This window comes from Phaseolus vulgaris, chromosome 7 (assembly GCF_000499845.2).
Source record: "Phaseolus vulgaris cultivar G19833 chromosome 7, P. vulgaris v2.0, whole genome shotgun sequence".
Classification (NCBI taxonomy): Eukaryota; Viridiplantae; Streptophyta; class Magnoliopsida; order Fabales; family Fabaceae; genus Phaseolus; species Phaseolus vulgaris.
Window position 1 is genome coordinate 26,732,378 of NC_023753.2, and position 19,559 is coordinate 26,751,936.

The 19,559-nt window shown below is 32.1% G+C and overlaps 1 protein-coding gene across 2 annotated transcripts; it reads left to right on the plus strand.

Moving 5' to 3' along the window:
- The first annotated feature begins 8,542 nt into the window (after positions 1-8,542).
- On the plus strand, positions 8,543-19,404 carry LOC137829496 (uncharacterized). 2 transcript variants are annotated; one of them, XM_068636302.1, is made up of 20 exons: positions 8,543-10,097; positions 10,166-10,234; positions 10,308-10,506; positions 12,092-12,176; positions 12,866-12,976; positions 13,118-13,186; positions 13,308-13,389; positions 13,498-13,557; positions 13,655-13,707; positions 13,782-13,948; positions 14,329-14,494; positions 14,999-15,056; positions 15,136-15,192; positions 15,272-15,520; positions 16,511-16,572; positions 17,093-17,149; positions 17,235-17,328; positions 17,432-17,572; positions 18,047-18,162; positions 19,185-19,404. In XM_068636302.1, the coding sequence occupies exons 1-19, from the start codon at positions 9,285-9,287 to the stop codon at positions 18,131-18,133; spliced, it is 2,679 nt and encodes an 892-aa protein (XP_068492403.1). In that variant the 5' UTR covers positions 8,543-9,284; the 3' UTR covers positions 18,134-18,162; positions 19,185-19,404. The 2 variants fall into 2 exon arrangements, with proteins under 2 accessions (XP_068492403.1, XP_068492402.1); XM_068636301.1 differs by lacking the exon at positions 19,185-19,404 and having other exon boundaries at positions 18,047-18,532.
- The last annotated feature ends 155 nt before the right edge of the window (positions 19,405-19,559 follow it).

Below are 19,559 nucleotides of genomic sequence, written 5' to 3' on the forward strand. Positions count from 1 at the left end.
CTTATTGATTCTTCATTGCCTTTCACTCTACCTTCAGAACTTTCGAAAATCTTTCAAAAACAATTCACCCTCCCTTTGTTTTAGCTCATTAATTCTAACCGTAAGTACGTTCAATAGCATCATACAACCTTCGGAGGTATGTTCTCATATTTATTCTCCATATGTTTTTTTTCTTTCCGTTTTAGGGTTAACTATTCTTTGTTTGCATTCTCATATTATGCTTATATTATCATAGTATATTTTGTTGTGGATCGGGCCTTTGCAATAATATTTAGTACGGAACTGGATTCTATATGGACCCTTGCGGATCAAAGAGGAAATATATTCAAGGTACGTTATAATATGGACCTGCACAATCCCTTGATCTCGTTCAAGGTTGCAATGAAATGTGTAAGTTGTACGCGTTAAAAGAAGGATCTCATCAAATTCTCTTTTGTTACGTGGGGATAGCTATTTTGATGTAACGATATTTGAGGTACGTTGTCCAAAAATACTGTCGTAGATTTTTTTCTAGAGATTGAAAGTTGAAGCTCACTAACGTATCATGCACTTATGCATTTTACACTAACTTTGACTGCTTCCCAGTGCACAACAAGTCATCTTATATGTTTTTATAATTGACTTTTGTTTTACATATATTAAATGAAAATGTTTTTATTGTCGTGTAGGATTTGCCTGTGACTTTCGCAGTTTATATGCGAAGAGATAGATTCCAAAAATGTCACTTTGCACGGTCCAAACGAACAGGTGCACTGCAAAGTTCTAATCTGAAATGTTCCCAAAAAGTCTGTCAAATTCAGAAGTGGATTCTGCAGGGAACACTCACTTCAGGAGAATGATAAAATTATTTTTGAAGCAGACGATGAGCATACATGACAACAATTTCGAGTTATCATTATGAAAATAATTTGATTGAAAGTTTATTATAATATATTTGGGAGTCGGGACTATTTTTAAAGTTTGATAAAAAGGATAATTTTTTAATTTTAGTTGGACTTAATGTGGGTAACCATATAGGTTGCTCAAACATTATTAATATTTATAATTATTATATTTTTGTATTATATTTTTGTTTTCTAACTTATGTTTTTTTTTTTGTGATTTGATATTTTGTTATTTTGTATAAATTTTGTATCTTTCTTATATTGTATAAATTTCTTTACTTACAAATTATATGCGATGATTGTATTAGGTGAAAGTATATATGTTGTAAATTTATTATTATTAAAACATTTCAATTTAAGGTTGTATAAAATTATTTATATAAGACACTTTAAGACATCTCTATGCATCTTTATTGTAACAAAAAAGGTTAAAATATATACCTACATAAATTACAATTATTTATTTATATATTAATAATATTTCATAAATAAAATCTTTCCCATTTCATAGAAAAAATCTTTTCCGTGCAAGGCACGGGTTAATAACCTAGTTTATATATAAACAACTTTGGTTGTTAATTCGGTGACAAAAATTAATACTTCCAGTTAGCCACCAAAATGAATTTGATCGATGGAAAATAAATAAATTTGGTCGCTAATTCAGTGACAGAAATTAGCACTTTCATTTAACCACCGAAATGAATTCGGTCACTGAAAAATAAATAAATTTTTGTCGCTAATTTGGTGATAGAAATTAGCACTTCCATTTAGCAACCGAATTTATTTCTATCGCTGAAAAATATATAGACTCGGTCGCTAATTTGATTGCGGATTTAACTATTTTTTAATTTATTCAATACAGTCACCAATTTAGCGATCACATTTTTTGTTACTTTCACTTTCGATAGCAGTTTCAGTTGCAAAACTAACTAAAATCATTAACAATTTATTTAATCACTATTTCATTCGTAGATTCGATATTGAGAATAGTTGGTGACTATTTCATTCGCAATTTGCAACGATTGTATTTCAGTCGCTAAATTGTTATTTTCTTTAGTGAAACCAATGCAAACAAAATGAGCTAAAAATAATATCTAAGGAAAAGATATGGTCGATGTAATGAGCAAAGATCAGATGAACTGAATTACAAAATTAAAATAAGTATGTACAATGAACACAATTTATTACTTCTAAAAGAAAATGAGTTAAAAATGAAAACAATGCATATGAAGAGTGCATTCATTGTATAATAAAGTTATAAATGTGTGCACAATGTCATAAAGGTTGAATTGTGCTTAAGATTTTTCAAAAATTTACAATGTATTGTCTTAAAATAAATGGTCAAACGATAATTTCACTTGATAGACGATTTGTCAAAAAAATATTATTTAAAGTTTGGTTAGTAAAGCTCTCATTGTTTTTGTTAGTGCATTATGATAATATGGAACGAACAAAGATAAAGGAAATAAATATTTACACTATGATTTTTATACTAATTTGTCTGATAGTGCATACTACGTTCAATTCTTAATCAACGTATTGAGTTTCACTATGCAGACTACTGTTGTAAGTTAAAATTTGAGTATTATTTGGAATACAGTCATTCTTGGCTAATAACTTTAGTATTATTTGGAAAAACAACAACTCCTAGCTAGAAACCTAGAACTCGACCATTCTTGACTAAACAAACTAAATATATTTTGGACCTTAACTACCCGTGTCTAACCAACTTAGTATTGTTTGGAACACAACAACTAGTGACTTAGACAAAATATTTTTTAGATAACACTCACTGATGACTTTGTACAGCAAGTGCACCGCGTTGTTAGAAGTAATAATTTGTCCCTAAGGACGAATATCGATCCCACAAGGAATAGTTGATTATTCAAGTACAATATTCGCTAAATATAAAATAGAACAATAAAAAGTTGGTTTGAAGATTGTTATAATGACAAGAATTAACAAGAAAACAAATCAAAGAGTAATTGCTTCAATTGAAAAAATAGGGTATGGGTTTCATATGTCTCACTCTTATGTATTTTGATTAGCATGTTAACATTATGTTCTTTGATTGAAATTGATGTCCGTATAAAAGTCATTTATATTGATTCCTCGCATATAAAATTCTTAAGAATGTTCCCTAAATATTGATCCCTCGCATGTTTATAAGAACAACTTAGAATCAAGGTCAGACGTTAATAACAATTAACATTTCAAGTCTATTCCTAGCACTCAAATATGTTAAGTATTGTTGTTTAGGTTAGAATCCTAAAAATACTTCCCAATCAGATTTAAGATCCTCAAACATGTCACAAATATTTAAAAGTAAAACAACAATACCAATAATCAATCAAGAACAAAATATTATATCATAGTTAAATATCACCTCAATACATAAGAGTTTGAACAGATTACTCTCAATCTTAAAGGGTAGAATTAACCACGCATACTTCTAGCACCTTTCATTCTCCCAATTGGTTACAATTCACTCAGTGGTGTTTTCCTCTCAATCTTACAGACTAGGGTTGAGCGTCTGGCCCCATATTTAACCTAATTTACTAAGGTTAGGTAGCTTCCTGTGTCGTGTTGATGGGCTTAAGTGATAAAAAATAAAAATAAAAGGTTCAATATGTTTGACGCATTCTCGCTTGAGTAAGGAATTCTCGCTTGAGTGAGAAAGACGTCGATTTTCAAAAATTGTCCTGGAGCATTCTCACTTGAGCGAGATACTCTTGTTGCAAAATTGGCTTTTTTGGCGCTTTTCTCTATTCTGGGAGTCCAGCTTTCTCTTTTTAGCTCAAATCATTCTCTTTTATTCCAAATCTTTAATCCTCCCTAAAAGCCTGCAATTAACACCAATTTGGGAATAAAATGCTCTTATTCAAATAAAGATCATAAAAAATGTAAAAAGGTATAAATTCATAAATTAGATTATTTTATATGTAAATTAACAATTAATACTCACAAGTACCTCTATTTTAATATGAAATATTACTTAAATTAGACACTTATCACTTACTCAAGGCCAAAACATCGAGTATTATTTAGAACATAGTCACTCCTGGTTACAACTAAGTATTGTTTGGAACACAATCACTCCTAGTCAAGACAAAGTGTTATTTTGAACATAGTCACTATTGGCTAAGACCGTAAGGTTTACAAAGATTGAGATCTAAAAGGTAATAGGTTCGCTTACTAGAAATAGGGGTAGTGTCTTGTGATGTACACAAGAGTTATCACTCCTATAGATCGCTAATGAACATGAATAATGTTCTTTCTCACAACAACAAGGCTTTGAAGCTTAAAATATTTTACATGTTCTTCTAGTAAGACTTTGTCAACCTTTCTTCTTCAAAAGAATCTTTTATATAAAGAGCTTGAAAAAAGAAGAGTTGTCACTCATCCTTTTATAGTCATTGTGAGGGTTTCCTTATGCTACTATTTCTTCTTGTGTATAAGCATGCTTTGAAGCTTAAAAATACATTAAATGCCTTAAACTTAGCCTTGAATGTGTGTAACTTATTTGACTACACCTCTTAAATGATGACAATGTTTCACAAGCCTGAACAAGTGACTTCTCTCCATCATTTGATCAAAGTGTAATATTCGACATATTACTGACTCCACAACACTAACATGTTGCTTGTTCTAGAAAAACTATTTGCATAAAGCAACCCTCAACAATTTCTTTGAAGATATTTTGATATGGTCAAGGCATTGTGAAACCTTATTGAAAGAAAGAATAATCATATAATCCCTACAAGCATAAAATAAACATTTATTGAAGTTTGACATGTATTATATAACTGCTTAAGGCCTACATCTCTCAGATTAATTATACTTATTGTCTTATTCAAGCAAAAATTTATTGGACTAACTTTACACATTTACTTATGTTCGAACAAAAGTTTACCAAACAAGGCATGTGCACAACACTTGTATCTATTAGACGATGTATGTGCATAACATTTGCGTCAGTCAGATGAAACACATTTTAAATAACACTTTCATCTGTCCACCTATACAACTTGCGTCTATTGAACTAGACTGAATCCATTGGTTTGACATTATCTAATACACATAAATTATGTTTTATACTTAGTTATTTAAGCAAACAATCAAAACCAAATAAAGGGCTTGTTGAACTAGGATCTAACATAACAAAATTCAAAATTTTGACTCCTAAATTTATTGGATTGTATTGGATTGTATAAGATTATTCAAAAGAAAAAATAGGTCCAAGTACTTATGAGTTTGCTTTACAATCTCACCTCATCAAAGTACATAATGTGTTTTATGTATCTCAATTGAGAAAATACATAAAAAAAATCCAGATCATATCTTAAAACCTGATGAGTTTTGTATCAAAGAGGATTTATCTTATGATAATAGGCTGATGACATCGAAGATCGTGAGGCAAGACAACTCAAAGATAGAGACGTCATAATGATTAAAGTGTTATGGATTTGTAGACTGATGATTTACATGAGAATTGGAAGACAGCAAACGAGAGAGTTTTGTTATATTTTCCTTGTTATATTTTCATTGATAAGTGAATTTTCGAAAATAACAATTTTTTATATGAAGGAAAAAGTAATATCTAGTTTTGATTTTAAAAAACTTAATAGATAAATAATAAAAACTTTATAAATGAAGTATAAACATTAATTTTTTATTTCATTAAGAATCTTATATTTATTTATGAAAAACTCATTTTCTTTAAAGTCTCTATAATTTTAAAAAAAATAGGATTCTATGTTCTTAGATTACAATCTTAAGAAGACAAGATAAAGATTATCAATTTTAATCGATCAAAGTTGTGATTTAGAAAAATTCTTACTTAAAATTTCATTATCTTTTCTTCTTTTTCATTTTCATTGTGGTTAATTTGTAAAACGAATATATTATTATAGGGTTTGATATTTAGTAGATTATCAATAACCCAGATAGATTTCTAAAAGTGTGATAAGAATACTTTTACTTGTATGTACACTACATCTAACTAAAAGATTGTATGAATATTGTGTTAATTAGATTATTATATATGTAAATAAAATAAGATTTTTTATTTTTAATTATTTATTATTATTACTATTATCGTAAAAAACACTTAAACCTATGATGTGGACTCCATGGCTGATTATAAGTTATTTTACAGCTTAGTTGTGCCTTCCACTTTTTTATGCACAAACCCACACATTTATTTCTAATTCAAATAGAAAACAATCTTGCATTTTCTACATAAATTTAAATTTTCACTATTTCTCTTAATCAAACAAAAATTTAAAGATATTTTCTATTTTGATTACAATTTGCAATTTGTTGAACTAGTATTATGGTTGCAATCAATTACACAAGGAAATAAACTTCTATCTTCAATATGATAATCTAATAAAGATTATAATTTTGAATTTATTATTTAAACTTAAAAATAAGAATAAAATGTTCATAAGTAAATAACTGTTAGCCTCTATAACAACATGCTCTATGTAACTATCTTGCATGCATGAGTTTCTTATATATTCTCTTGTATCTTGTTAGGAAGCTCGGACACTAAGTATCGGACACTGACATTTGTATGACACCTGTAAAATACGTATCCGTGAATGTCCAATTCAAAAAGTATTTGTTAGATTTCTGACAATTCTAGTACGGTTCTAACATAATTTTAAAAAGGAAAAATACATTAATTTTCTAAAAATTCAAACTTTATTGTATAAATTATTATTATAATTATAGAAATAAGAAACAAATCCTTGTAAACCAGTCATGAAAAACATTTTTCTGCTCCAAAAAATAATCTGAAACATAATTGTGCACATAAATCTTTATTGTCAATTTATATAATTCATAATTATATAATATATAGATTCGTGTCCCATGTCCTACATTTTAGAAATTTTACGTATCTTCGTGTCCGTGTCCGTGTCCGTGTCGTATCAGTGTATGTGCTATATTGGTATCCTGTAATACTTACGTTTTACAATAATATCAGCTTTAACTTTTCTCTCTCATGTGTCCCACTAATACCTAACATGGTATTCAGAGCCATTTTTTTGTTCTCTCTCTCTCATGTCTTCCGCTACCTCCATAGTCTCCATGACTTCTTCATCTTCCTCCTCTTCCCTCTATTTCTTCACCACACCGATCTCTCTAAAATTGTTTGAGAAATTTTGTTGTTGTTGAAGCAACAGGTTCTTGCCACAACAAATGACTTACTTTTGTCCAAATTTCTTGATGGGTCTCAGGTTCCTCCTTCTCTTATTCCTGTCGCTGATGGTTCTTCCACGTGGAGTAATCCTGCCTTTACCATCTACAAACAAGAAGATAACTTGCTCATGACCTGGATGATAGCATCTATGACCACATCGTTCTTCACCAAGATGGTAGGTGAGTCTTTAGTCTTATGTTGGAACGTTCTTCACATCTATTTCGCTACCAACACATGTGCCTAGATCAAGAAATTTATGTTGCATCTCAAGAATTCCTAAGAATAAATGATCTCTCACTAGCTATCTAATTTTTACTGATAAAATAAATAGTTAAAACAACTATATTCATTTTATTATGCATTCAAACTTTATAATTTATTTATTATATTTTTCATTAATTATATTTTAATTTTTTTTTAAAACTCCAGAAATATATTTTTTAATTTAATATAAATTAAAAAATTCAAATATTATGAATTCTTATAAAATAAATTATTTAAAATTCAAATTACAAAATCTTCATTGTAAAATTGTTTTTAAAAAAATCTTATAAACTATTACATTTCTGCCCAGTGTTTGAAATTTCACTGTCAAAAATAATATTTTAGAATATCGATATAATATATTCTTTTAATTTTTATTTTCTAGTTATACTAATGCTTTCAGTTTCCAATGAAATATTATTTTTCATTTTTAATTTGCACCTAAAGTAATTACATTACTATTTTATATTTACAGTAGATAAAACTAATATACTTAATGAGATATTGTTGAGTAAAATTGTCCATGACATTTTAATTGTTGCTTTAATATATCTGAAGAATCTTAAACTGTAATAATTTATGAACAACAATTTTTTTTTATTTACTAATAAAAATATATCCCTCTCACTTACAATAATTTTAGAGCAGGGAATATTATGTTTCCTCTATTAATACACAAAATATGAATCTCACTTAGAAGGGAATTGAAATATAATTTAACAGTCTGAAAACTAAACAGTAAATGTAATATCCTCTTTATTTGGTAACAACTTTTAATTAAAGCAATTAGTTTAACTGGACAAGAATGATTAAATTAGAATACTTTAATGAATTGATGTACACATTAATTAAATTTAATATATTTTATAATGAATTAAAGTTAGTTAATGAATCGTGTTAATGCTGGTTAAAAATCTTAATCCCAACATGTTTTCACCAGAATACCTTCATTTATCGGGCTGAGTTACCCCTGTAACTACACAACATAAATTATTATTGTTATTTAGATTATTAGTTGATGATCCTTCGTTACACGTGTTAACTTGCAAGATACTTCATGAAAAACGGCTGAGGAGGGCCTCCGTCAGATCCCAGCAATGCCACGTAGCGAAACATAAGAGGCCCAACTCTGGTGGGTCCCATCACGTTTATCCATTTGTCTTCTCGTCTCTTCCTAAAGTTTGTGTGATAATTTTTTATTTTAATTCTTTTGGACAGTTTCTTTCTATGAAACTCATCTCCTCTGCTCCCTCTGCTTTCCATAAAGTTGAAATCTCAACCGCGAACAAAGCCTTTCCCCTCAGTTCGTTGCCTCCTCACAACTTTCACTCTCTTCCCTCCGTGGAACCAAACCCTAACACTCTCACAAATCACTTCCCTGTTTCGAATCTCGTAAAGTGCAGAGCTCACTGCTCTTCGCCAATCTCAGATCTGTTATTTCAAAACTCGATTCATGGTGCTTCGAGTGCGGGTTTCGATTTACTTTTGTTTTTAGAGATTGGAAGTTGATCGGATTTGAGTTTTTTTTTTTTCCATTTTTTATTGGTGGTGTGGTTTGAGGTAGGTTATTCACTGTTTGTTATTGTCTTTCTTATTTATGTGTGTGCAAATTGAATGAATTAAACGGTTACGCGCCTTTTGTCTATTCACATAACCGTCTACCAACTTCTTCTCCACGCCCGAATTGGTTTCATGACTCTTATTGTCGATTTTCGTTGCCATTTTAGTGTTTTCTGTTGAGCATAGCCTCGAATTCATCGAAAACATTTTGTAAGTCTGAATTTTGTGAGTAGGCAATGTTTTGAGACGAATCTGGAGTGGGGGTTCAAGTTCGCTTTCAGTTTATCTGTGAATGCTGTGGGGTAGTGTTATTTTTTCGGTAGTTTCCACGATTGGATTCCCCGGGGTTCTGTTCTGTGATTTTGATGGGAGAAGAAGCGGTTTGTGTGCATGCATTAGATGAAGGAAGGAAGGAAAACAATGAGGAGTCAAGGACGGAACTGAAGCGTGACTATGACCAATGCGTTGGTGATACCGAACGTCACCTGTTTCCTCATAAGAAACAGGTGAAAGAAGTTTCGAACGATGAAGTGCGCTCTGAGGTTTCTAACCCCAACGTTTCTGCAGCAGAGCATGCGCTAACTTTTCAAGATATCAGTAGCCAACCAACTGAATCCACTGATGTTAACCATGCAGAGTGTGGGGAACTGACGTCTACTCTTTTGGAGAATTCAAGTTCTGATGAGACCTTGAGTGATGAAGCTGGTGATCAGAATATTACTACTACTACTACAAATAATAGTAATAATAACAACAATATTTCTCAGAGTGATAAGGACACGAGTAGTGCTGCAATGACATCCTGTGTTGTGATGGAAATCCCCAAGCATGCTAGTTCATCTGGGATCAGGAAGATTACTTTTAAGTTTAGTAAAAAGAAAGAGGACCATGGTTACCAACCACCTGCTCCTGTGCACCGTTCTGCTCTTTACGCTGATGGCAATCACATTGGTTTTCATGGGGTTGATGAATATTTGGCAAGGGACTATTGTAGTGGTGGGTCGGTAGAAAGCATGGGTTATGTTCATGATGGAGATTTGGACTCGTACGCTCACAATATGGAATTGAAAATGTCCAAGAAAGTAGTTCCCAACTGCTACCCTACAAATGTCAAAAAACTTTTATCAACTGGCATCCTTGACGGAGCTGTAGTGAAGTATATTTACAATCCTGGAAAGGTAAACCTCACATCCGTTGTCTTTTTTATACTCATGCTTGGTTTCTTCTAATGTTTTGATGTTGTCAGGTTGAACTACAGGGGATTATTGATGCTGGTGGATATTTGTGTGGCTGTACAATGTGCAATTACACTAGAGTAAGACATGTACTTCACGTTTTGGAGATTTTGTTCTGTATTTACAAAATGACTAATTTTATCATTTTCTCAGATTCTTAGTGCCTATGAGTTTGAGCAGCACGCGGGAGCCAAGACTCGACATCCAAATAATCATATTTTCTTAGAAAATGGAAGACCGATATATAGTATTATACAGGAAATAAAAACTGCTCCACTCAGTATATTAGATGAGGTTATAAAGAATGTGGCTGGTTCCTCTGTCAATGAGGAGTCTTTCCAGGTTTGGAAAGGTGAGAATCATTTCTCAGGCTTATAAATGCATTGTGGAAGCCTGGTGGTTTGGGTTTACGTTGAGTAATTGTATTTGAAAAAAGGATTTTATGTGCTGGGTGAATCCCTCCTCTATAAAAAATAAATTCACTCACCTTCATTTGAACACCTTGTTAAGTTTCTGACATTTTATTTTTTGAAGATTATGATGTATATTTCCGTCGTTTGCTTCAATGTTTTTATTTCTGCCATGTTATGGTCTTCTATATTCTTAATATCCCACTGCTGTAGTATTAAATATACTTGGATTTATGAAAGTCTTGGAGTTTTTTTTAATCAGGAGCATCTGTTTTATTTTGTTGGCCTTTGCTTGTGTTGGAGAGAACAACGGCACAACCTCTGTTGGAGTTATTCATCGTAGTCAGTACACATTGCTTCCATTTCAAAATAAGTGATTTTAGAGATTTAAGCTGTTCTAGATTATATCTCACTTTAGAAAACGAAGAAAACATCATTTTCTTTTTTCCAACTTCTTACTTCTCTTCTTGAATCAGCACCAGAAAGCATTAATGCCATAACATAGTCAATAAACTTATATTTCCTTGAAATTGAGAATATTTCTTTGAAATGGAGTGTGCACAAAAAATGTGGGTTTAATGGGTACCCTTTTTTGCCCTGTATTTTGTTAGAGCTGATAATCCATTATAGCTTATGATCTTGTCCTATAGGAAAATATTGTTACCAACCTCTCCAACTTTCCTAGAAGCTTAACGTGTTAGGTGAAATCTTATGAATTGTTTTATATCTAACACTTCTAGTTAGAAATTGGTCTTAGCGCCTAACTCGACTCCAAAAAAGCGGTTTGTGGTGAGAAATGTCCAAACTTTGTAAGGTTAAAGTCATATCTCTAATTGACGTGAGACTAAACAACCACCCATGAGACTGCAATTAAGGCAACCTTCAAAGAGGTCACAGCTAAGGCAGACTAGGTGTAATTGCAATTAAGGCGGTCTTTTTATACTGCCCCTCATGCCCAAGACTTCTTGTCTAGAGTGTGGCAAATGCAGGTGACCCAATAATGCATCTAGGATATGTTTTGGTACCATATTTGAAATTGAGCAGTTGTAAGGTGAGGGTTGCCCAAGCTTTATCATTTTTAAAAGTCATATTTCTAGTCAATGTGGGACTAAACCACCACCCTTCAAGTTGTAACTAAGGTAGTCTACAAAGAGGTCTTGCAACCAAAGCAGGCTAGGGATAACCACGATTAACATGGTGTTTTAACTGGTACAATATGCGTGAAGAATTTATTTTCTAACTTATTTTGTTAGAGCTAACCATGATAGACTTACGATCTTAATCCTATAGGAAAAAGACATTTACCTATCTCTCCAACTTCTCTATTAGTTAAGCTGTTAGGTAAGCTTATGAATTGTTTTGTCCAACAGTTTTCATTACAAAACATCCAGGAACTCAAAGGAATAAGGTCAATAACGATTTAAAATATAGAGTAACCAATGGATGTTGTACGCTGCACAACTTGCATGGGATGATCTATGAGTGCTACGAATTTAACACATATTTTCTTTGCCATGGATTCTGCAGAAAATATTCTACACAGCAACGGCAAGGTTCAGGCTTATAAAAACTGTAGCACCAAACATGTTGGCATGTCTCATACAAACATAAGGTAAATATGAAATAAACCCAAAATGATAATAATAAATCAATTGAGTATTCTCTATCTCTTATTCACCTTGTTTAGTTTGGATATTGGCAACTTTTCAATTAAGGAGTTCTATAGTGAATGGGACATATCTGATTTTTTCCACACCAAAGGTAGCTCTTGCCATCAAAATGTTTATTAGTAGTTAAAGAAACTTGTTCTAAATGTCATGACATTGATGGTTTTTGGTCTATTTGTTCAATGAACTTTCTTGATTAAGAATAACATCTTAGGCTTTGTTTTTGAGATGCCTTTATCTTACTTGGCATCACTTAAGCATGTGAACCAGTGCATTTGCTTGTATTTCTAAAATAAAGCCTTGTTAATGGTAGCCTGAAGGATAAAACAATTACTTTACTTAGTCCTAATGCTTTGACTGGCAATGATTTCAGGATATGGGTAATTAAAATTAATCAGATTTCAGAATTCTATGGGTTTTGTTAAAGGAAAACAAATTGGTTTTTGACTGGGTTTCCCTCTGGTGTTATCTATGAGTTTACGAATTTAACTGCCTTTTAGTTTTTGGAAAATTCTAATTTGAATTTTATTTGTCTGTCAAATGTTAATATGTTCAATTTTTTTTGTCATTGTGTTAATGAAATTTGGTTCAACTTAAAAAAAAGACTGACTAGACGCTTATTAAATTGTTCCAGTCAATCTGTAGATAGTACTAGCCACTTGTCGTCTTTGCACGTGCCAAGTCATCATGAGCAGCTCAAGTATATGAATCAGACAAATGACGAATGGAAACGTGTGATGAAAAAGTTTGTCCTCTCTCTTGGTTCAATTACTACACATACTTGATAATGTGCTTGAGCAATCTGCATATGTACAAGGTTATTTGGTTGATTAAATTGTAGACCTTTGCTTGATATTCAATTACTCACAGTACACATTTTCTGTAGGTCAAGCTCCTACTCTTCTAATTCTGGTGTACTTCTGAAAAGAACTGCTGATGGTTGCACTAAGAGAAGGTACTTTTGTTTTGTTTTGTGGGGGGTGTCTGTTTTTTGTTTCTTTGTTCTCTCTAACTTCTCCATGTGAATTGCAATATTTTTAGCTACTGTTGTTTGAATTGTTTTTTGCTTTTATTAGGGACAATGATTTACACAGGTTACTTTTTATGCCAAATGGGCTACCAGATGGTGCTGAGTTGGCTTATTATGTCAAGGGACAGGTGTGTGAATATTCTTATTTAAATATTTTTCGTTTTTGCATGTGAGTTGCACTTGTTTTGTGTGGTATTCAATATTCAATATATGACATGTCTGATGGTGTGCTTCAGAAATTACTTGGAGGTTACAAACAAGGAAGCGGTATAGTCTGTGGTTGTTGTGATATTGAGGTACGGTCATATATAACTGTGTGCGCAAAATGTTTTACTTTTATAAACAAATAAATGCTAATATTAACTTTTACTATCTTCGTTTGTGTGTCAACAGATAAGCCCTTCACAGTTTGAAGCCCATGCTGGAATGGCTGCTAGGCGTCAACCGTGAGTATAATATAAAAGCAGCTATATAGTCTGGTCTATTCTTCTCTGTCTTGATATAATTTGTCCTTTTGCAGTTATCGACACATATATACTTCCAATGGGTTAACACTTCATGATATAGCTCTCTCATTGGCAAATGGTCAAAACCTTACCACGGGAGACAGTGATGATATGTGTGCAGTATGTGGAGATGGAGGAGATTTGATTCTTTGTAATGGATGCCCTAGGGCCTTTCATACAGGTGGACAGATTGTGTTCTTCTTTAGTTATTAATTATTTGAAGATATTGTAATATCTTTATGTATTTTTCTTGTTTGTCATGTTAATTTCTGAAGTTTTGTTTTCATTATATTAGGAAGCATATTCACTGTTATCCTGTGTGTAATTTGGACAATGAGTGATGTTGTCTATTGTCTACATGTAAGAAAGTTCTATAATTGTATTCATATGTTGCATAGCACATATAGCTTGCATTGAATAGACAGTCTTGCTACCTTGTTTTGTTCAATACAACTAGTTTACTATTGTAGCAGATACTGCAAAATTATGATGAGAAAATAAACTGGTTGAGGTAAGGTGACAGGATTTATTAAGATTTGCCATTTTCTGGTTCAATTGCAGCCTGCTTGGGTTTACAGTGTGTTCCAGACAGTGGTTGGCGATGTCTAAATTGTGGAGATAACGCTGGTAATGGAAGAGAATCTTCTATAGTGAGGCCAATCATGATCCGGTTGACACGAGTTGATAAAACACCAGATTTTGAAATGGGTGGATGTGTTGTTTGCAGGTAAGTTATATGGTTTATCTTAAAATAATTTATCAAAACTGTCACTTATTAATAACTTTATGAGGAATATGTTCTGTAAGGAAGTGTGCAATTTTACTTTGAAGATTTTGGATTCTGGTTGAAGGTATCGAGTGGTTCAGAAGCATACAGTGTTAATGAAGATTGTGGTGATAGGCCATTGAATTGTCGTCACTGCATTTCATTTACATATATGCATTGCTTTGACCTCTAGAGACTGTATGATATTAAGATTAATGAATATTATAGTAATAAGCCATTGAATATTAAAATTTTGGTGTTAATGTTTTTTAAATGACAGTATTTGCAGAATTTAAGCAATTTGTATTGGGTTTTTTCTGGTAGAGAAAGCTCAGTTTGGTTTCATATTTGACATTTTTATGTGTACTCGTGTGTAGTGTGCACACACACATCCTATATCTTTGCTACTGTTAAGCTTTGCTTTTGTATTAATTAATTCTATACTAATGTGCAAATACTCAACAGGGAGCATGATTTCAGTGTTGCAAAATTTGATGAACGAACAGTAATAATTTGTGACCAGGTATAATTTGTACATGACTGGCATTTGTATTGAACTGTTTCTTTTTAGAAAGTTAACAATATTGCTGGTTGTTAACTAGTGTGAGAAGGAGTATCATGTTGGCTGCTTGCGGGACATTGGGCTATGTGAGTTGGAAGTAAGCACTGGGCCTTTAACAAATACTTTTATGATACTTGCATTTGTTTTTAATATTTCATCATCATATCTTACAACAGGAGCTGCCCAAGGATAAGTGGTTTTGTTGCAGTGACTGCAATCGAATATATGTAGCTCTACAGAATTCAGTTACTGCTGGAGCAGACATTATACCAGCTTCCTTGTCAGAACTAATAATCAGGAAGCATGAGGAAAAGGGATTATGTTCCTATGGTTCTCAGGATGATATTCAGTGGAGAATTTTAAGTGGAAAAAGCCGTTATCCAGAACATTTACCCTTGCTTTCGCGAGCTGCTGCTATTTTCCGAGTGAGTATTTATGGCTTCCAAGTACGCTAATTGTGATATGGTATATGCTGTTGATATTTCATATTTCATTGGTTCTATCATCTTCTCTGAGCTTACCTTTGTGAAACAGTTCAAATTATTTAAGGATAAATGATAACTGTACTGTAACTCCAGCTTTCCTGATGAGAAAATTTCCCTTTTCATGTAGGGAGCTGGTTTTCATTTGTGTTTTCATCACATGCATGACAAAAAAGTAACCTAGTCTCTGGAAACAACCTGAAATCTTGAGTTTTACTTATGTGATATGAAAGAAGTCATGTCTTGTGTATATGTTCGGAATAAAATAATTTAGGGATTGGCTTGTTTTATTGATGCAACACTTTGTCGTTTTTAGCTATGTTCAAATATCAATCCACTCAATTGGTTTTATTTGAGTGTATCTGATTGAAATTTAGTTTTGATTGTTGGAATTAACATTTCCTTCTTTCAAGTTATTAGCCATTTTTAATAAGGGTAATAAAGTAAATTATGAAGATATAGTCAACCCAGTTCATTTTAATCATGTTCCAAGCATGGAAATTGATTTGTAATCAAATGAAGTCCCATTTTACAATACATTTTGAAACATGAGAATTGATTTGTAAATCAAATCCAATCATTTTCAATTTTATAGCAAGTCCAAACACAGCCAATTGATTGTCATACTTGGTAAGACAGTGTTGGGGATTTCTCTGGATGCAGCAATTGTGTGTTTTTTTTGGGGGGATGGGGGATGTTGCTAGCAACGGAGCTTCTCTTGTTCCATCAGGTTGTGGACAAGTTGACTGTTGAGAAAGGCATGCTTTCAAATTTCGTGCATTTTGAGAATTCCCTTCTATCTAGTGCTATCTTTATTTCGAATCTACCTTTTGATTATTGTGTGTCGGGCATTCAGTGGCACTGAAATTGTCTATTATTCATATTATATGTTGTGTTATCCACTTCTCATGCTTTGGGAATATGTTTTGGCAGGAGTGTTTTGATCCCATTGTTGCAATATCTGGCCGTGATCTGATTCCTGTTATGGTCTACGGGTAAACAAATATGAATTATTTTATTACAGATCATAGTGGTTCATTCCCGCTTCCTTCTTAGTCATAATTTATTGGACTGTGGATTATTAACAGTCTAGTGTTAGTATACAGACTACCACCAGGATAAGTTTGAATTATGATGAATGTGCCAATTTCTCTTCATCACTCTCCAATTTTCCCTCATGCATATATAAAACTATTATAAGCTCTCTGAGCTTTATTTGCATTAGAACTTAGAACATGTTTTTGGGTGAATTAAATTTGTACCTACTTATCTTATTACAAACAGTTTTTTTTTTAAGTTCTTTCTAACATTTGAATTTATATTGAATTATTGATTTAAAGTCTTGGTATGACCTTTTACTGGGCACACGTAATGTGGCGATACATGTGTCAACAAGAGATTTTGTAAATGATTGTCAATCAGTGCTTGAATTGCATGGGCAGGATTCTGTCTATAATATTCATGATTTTTTAGTTCATTTCTTAGTAATATATTGTATTTTTGAATTTTGTGCAGGAGAAATATTTCTGGCCAAGAGTTTGGGGGGATGTATTGCATTGTTTTAATAGTGAAGTATGCTGCTGTCTCTTTTTTCATATTTTCCTGACAGTGCTTGTATTCGGTCGAACTGACATTGTATGTATTTTACTTGTACCAGTTCTGTTGTAGTATCTGCTGGGCTTCTGAGGATTTTTGGCCGTAATGTTGCTGAGCTTCCACTCGTTGCTACTAGCAGAGTACATCAAGGAAAAGTAAGCAGCAACTTATTCATGCATGACCCAAAATTGAAAAAGGTTGTTTGATAGTTGATGCATTTTGATAATACTTTCTTTCAAATATGATTTTTTTATTTAGGGATATTTCCAAGTGTTGTTCTCTTGCATAGAGAGGTTGCTGTCTTCTCTAAACGTAGAGAAGCTGGTGCTTCCTGCAGCAGGGGATGCAGAGTCAATTTGGACTAAGAAATTGGGCTTCCGAAAGATGAGTGAAGATCAGGTAATTCCGTCGCTCTATATTTACCTGACAAAGTACATATTACCTATGTGCTGAGAAATGAAAACTTAATACGCTCATGAGTCGACTGAACAGGTTAAAATTAAATTGTGTGAATTCTTCCTTCATGTGTTAGACTATTAGCAACCATAGATTTGATTCCTTATTTATAGACTGCCATGTGTTAGCTGTTAATTATGTGCAAAAGAGATAATTATTGTGAAGGAGGACCAACTTAACTATAATATGACCTGTTTATATGATGGAGCTTGCTAAGAAATAAAAAATATTTGTTTTATTATGTGTGTTGCCAATAGACGCCTACTATAATTTTCGGTGAAAACTTTTTTATTTATTGATTTCTTAAGTAGTAACACTTTAAGAACACATTCCATTTACTGACACTACATGAATTTGAAGAAATTGTTGCAGAGACATAATTAGCATTTACAATTAAGCTTTTATTTTCTTGGGCAGTTATCCAAACATCTCAGAGAGGTGCAGCTAACTCTCTTCAATAAAACTTCAATGCTGGAGAAGACAGTGGAGCAGACTATAGAATGAGTTTGATCTGGTGTTGTAACTAATTTTTGGTAATTTATTCATTTTTTTTAGCATATTATACACTGTAACATCGTACTGTTATGTTCTTTTTGTTTTTTCCCACGTAGTATGGATGCTCGTGGATGGGTCTGGGTGTCAGCCAGCCATGTCTCTTTCTTTTTGTAAAATGTAGGGTAAAAAGTAAGCGTGAAAAATAGGGAACATGGCCTAAAGGATAGAAGTAGAGGAGTTTCAAAGAGCTAGCATGCTGACCAATTTTTTTTATTAGCATGCATGTTCGCCATAAAATCCTACTGTATTTGATTTTCCCCCCCTCAGAAATTGTGTATCTTTTCCGGTGAATTTGAATTCATGAAAATCTCCGCACACCATAATGAAATATTAGTATTAATAGATGTATGTACTCGATTAAACACTTTCTAACTAGTTGCTTAAGCACTAAAAGTTTTTCTGCCTGCTTGGCATTGAGGTGATTGTTGCTGTGTAACTATTCTAAGTTCGAACATATCCTCTTGTGGTGTTATAATTTGGTTAATGAAACTGTATGGAGGTTTTAATTTAGTTTTAGAATCTAAGTGAATTAAAATAAAGTTTCTTAAAGTTATTTTCACTTATATTCATCTTATATTTCATGTAGTAGGTACTTACATATTTTTTTATATGTTATTATTAAAATAGAATTGTCTTTTATATATATATATATATATGTGTGTGTGTGTGTGTGTGTAAAATAATATGTAGGGATTTATTCGAAACAAAGATATTTTTAGGGTTTTTTAATTCTTAATATTTTTTAACTAACTTTTAAAAAAATTATAATTTTTAAAGATTGAAAAGGTCATTTAAAATAATTTTTCATTAAATCTAAATAATGTTCGTAAAACATTTTTTTGCTCATTTTTAACTTAATTTCCTGAAAATTAAAATTAGTGAGAGTAGATAAATAAATTGTTAAACTTTTAAAAGAATTATACGATTTTTAATAATAGTTCTAAAGGGTGCTGCGTGCATTTTTGACCTATGTGCTAACTTGAATGTTTTTTTATGCTAGGATGTTTGAACGATTCATTATTTCTTGAGTTGAATTGGAGCTTTATGGAGTATTATCTTACATTTGGGAATGAAGATGTGTCCAGAATGGTACAGTTTCAATAGAAAAGAGAAAGATTTATGGGACGTCTAGTATAAGTATTTCTTTCTCTCATTGGATGATACAAGAGTTGAGCTTCTTGTTTAATTTCGTATTCAATATATACTACATTTCTGGACAACACATTCTTTTTTGCAAGTCTTCATTTTATTTTCCTACAAATAAAATTAAATTTCTTAATGAGTGTTCATGCATATGCCCTTCAAATTGACATGGTTTCTCTTGGCTTGTGAAGAAGCAAATTGGCAAGCAGCATGTCTTTGGCGCAGTGTTGAG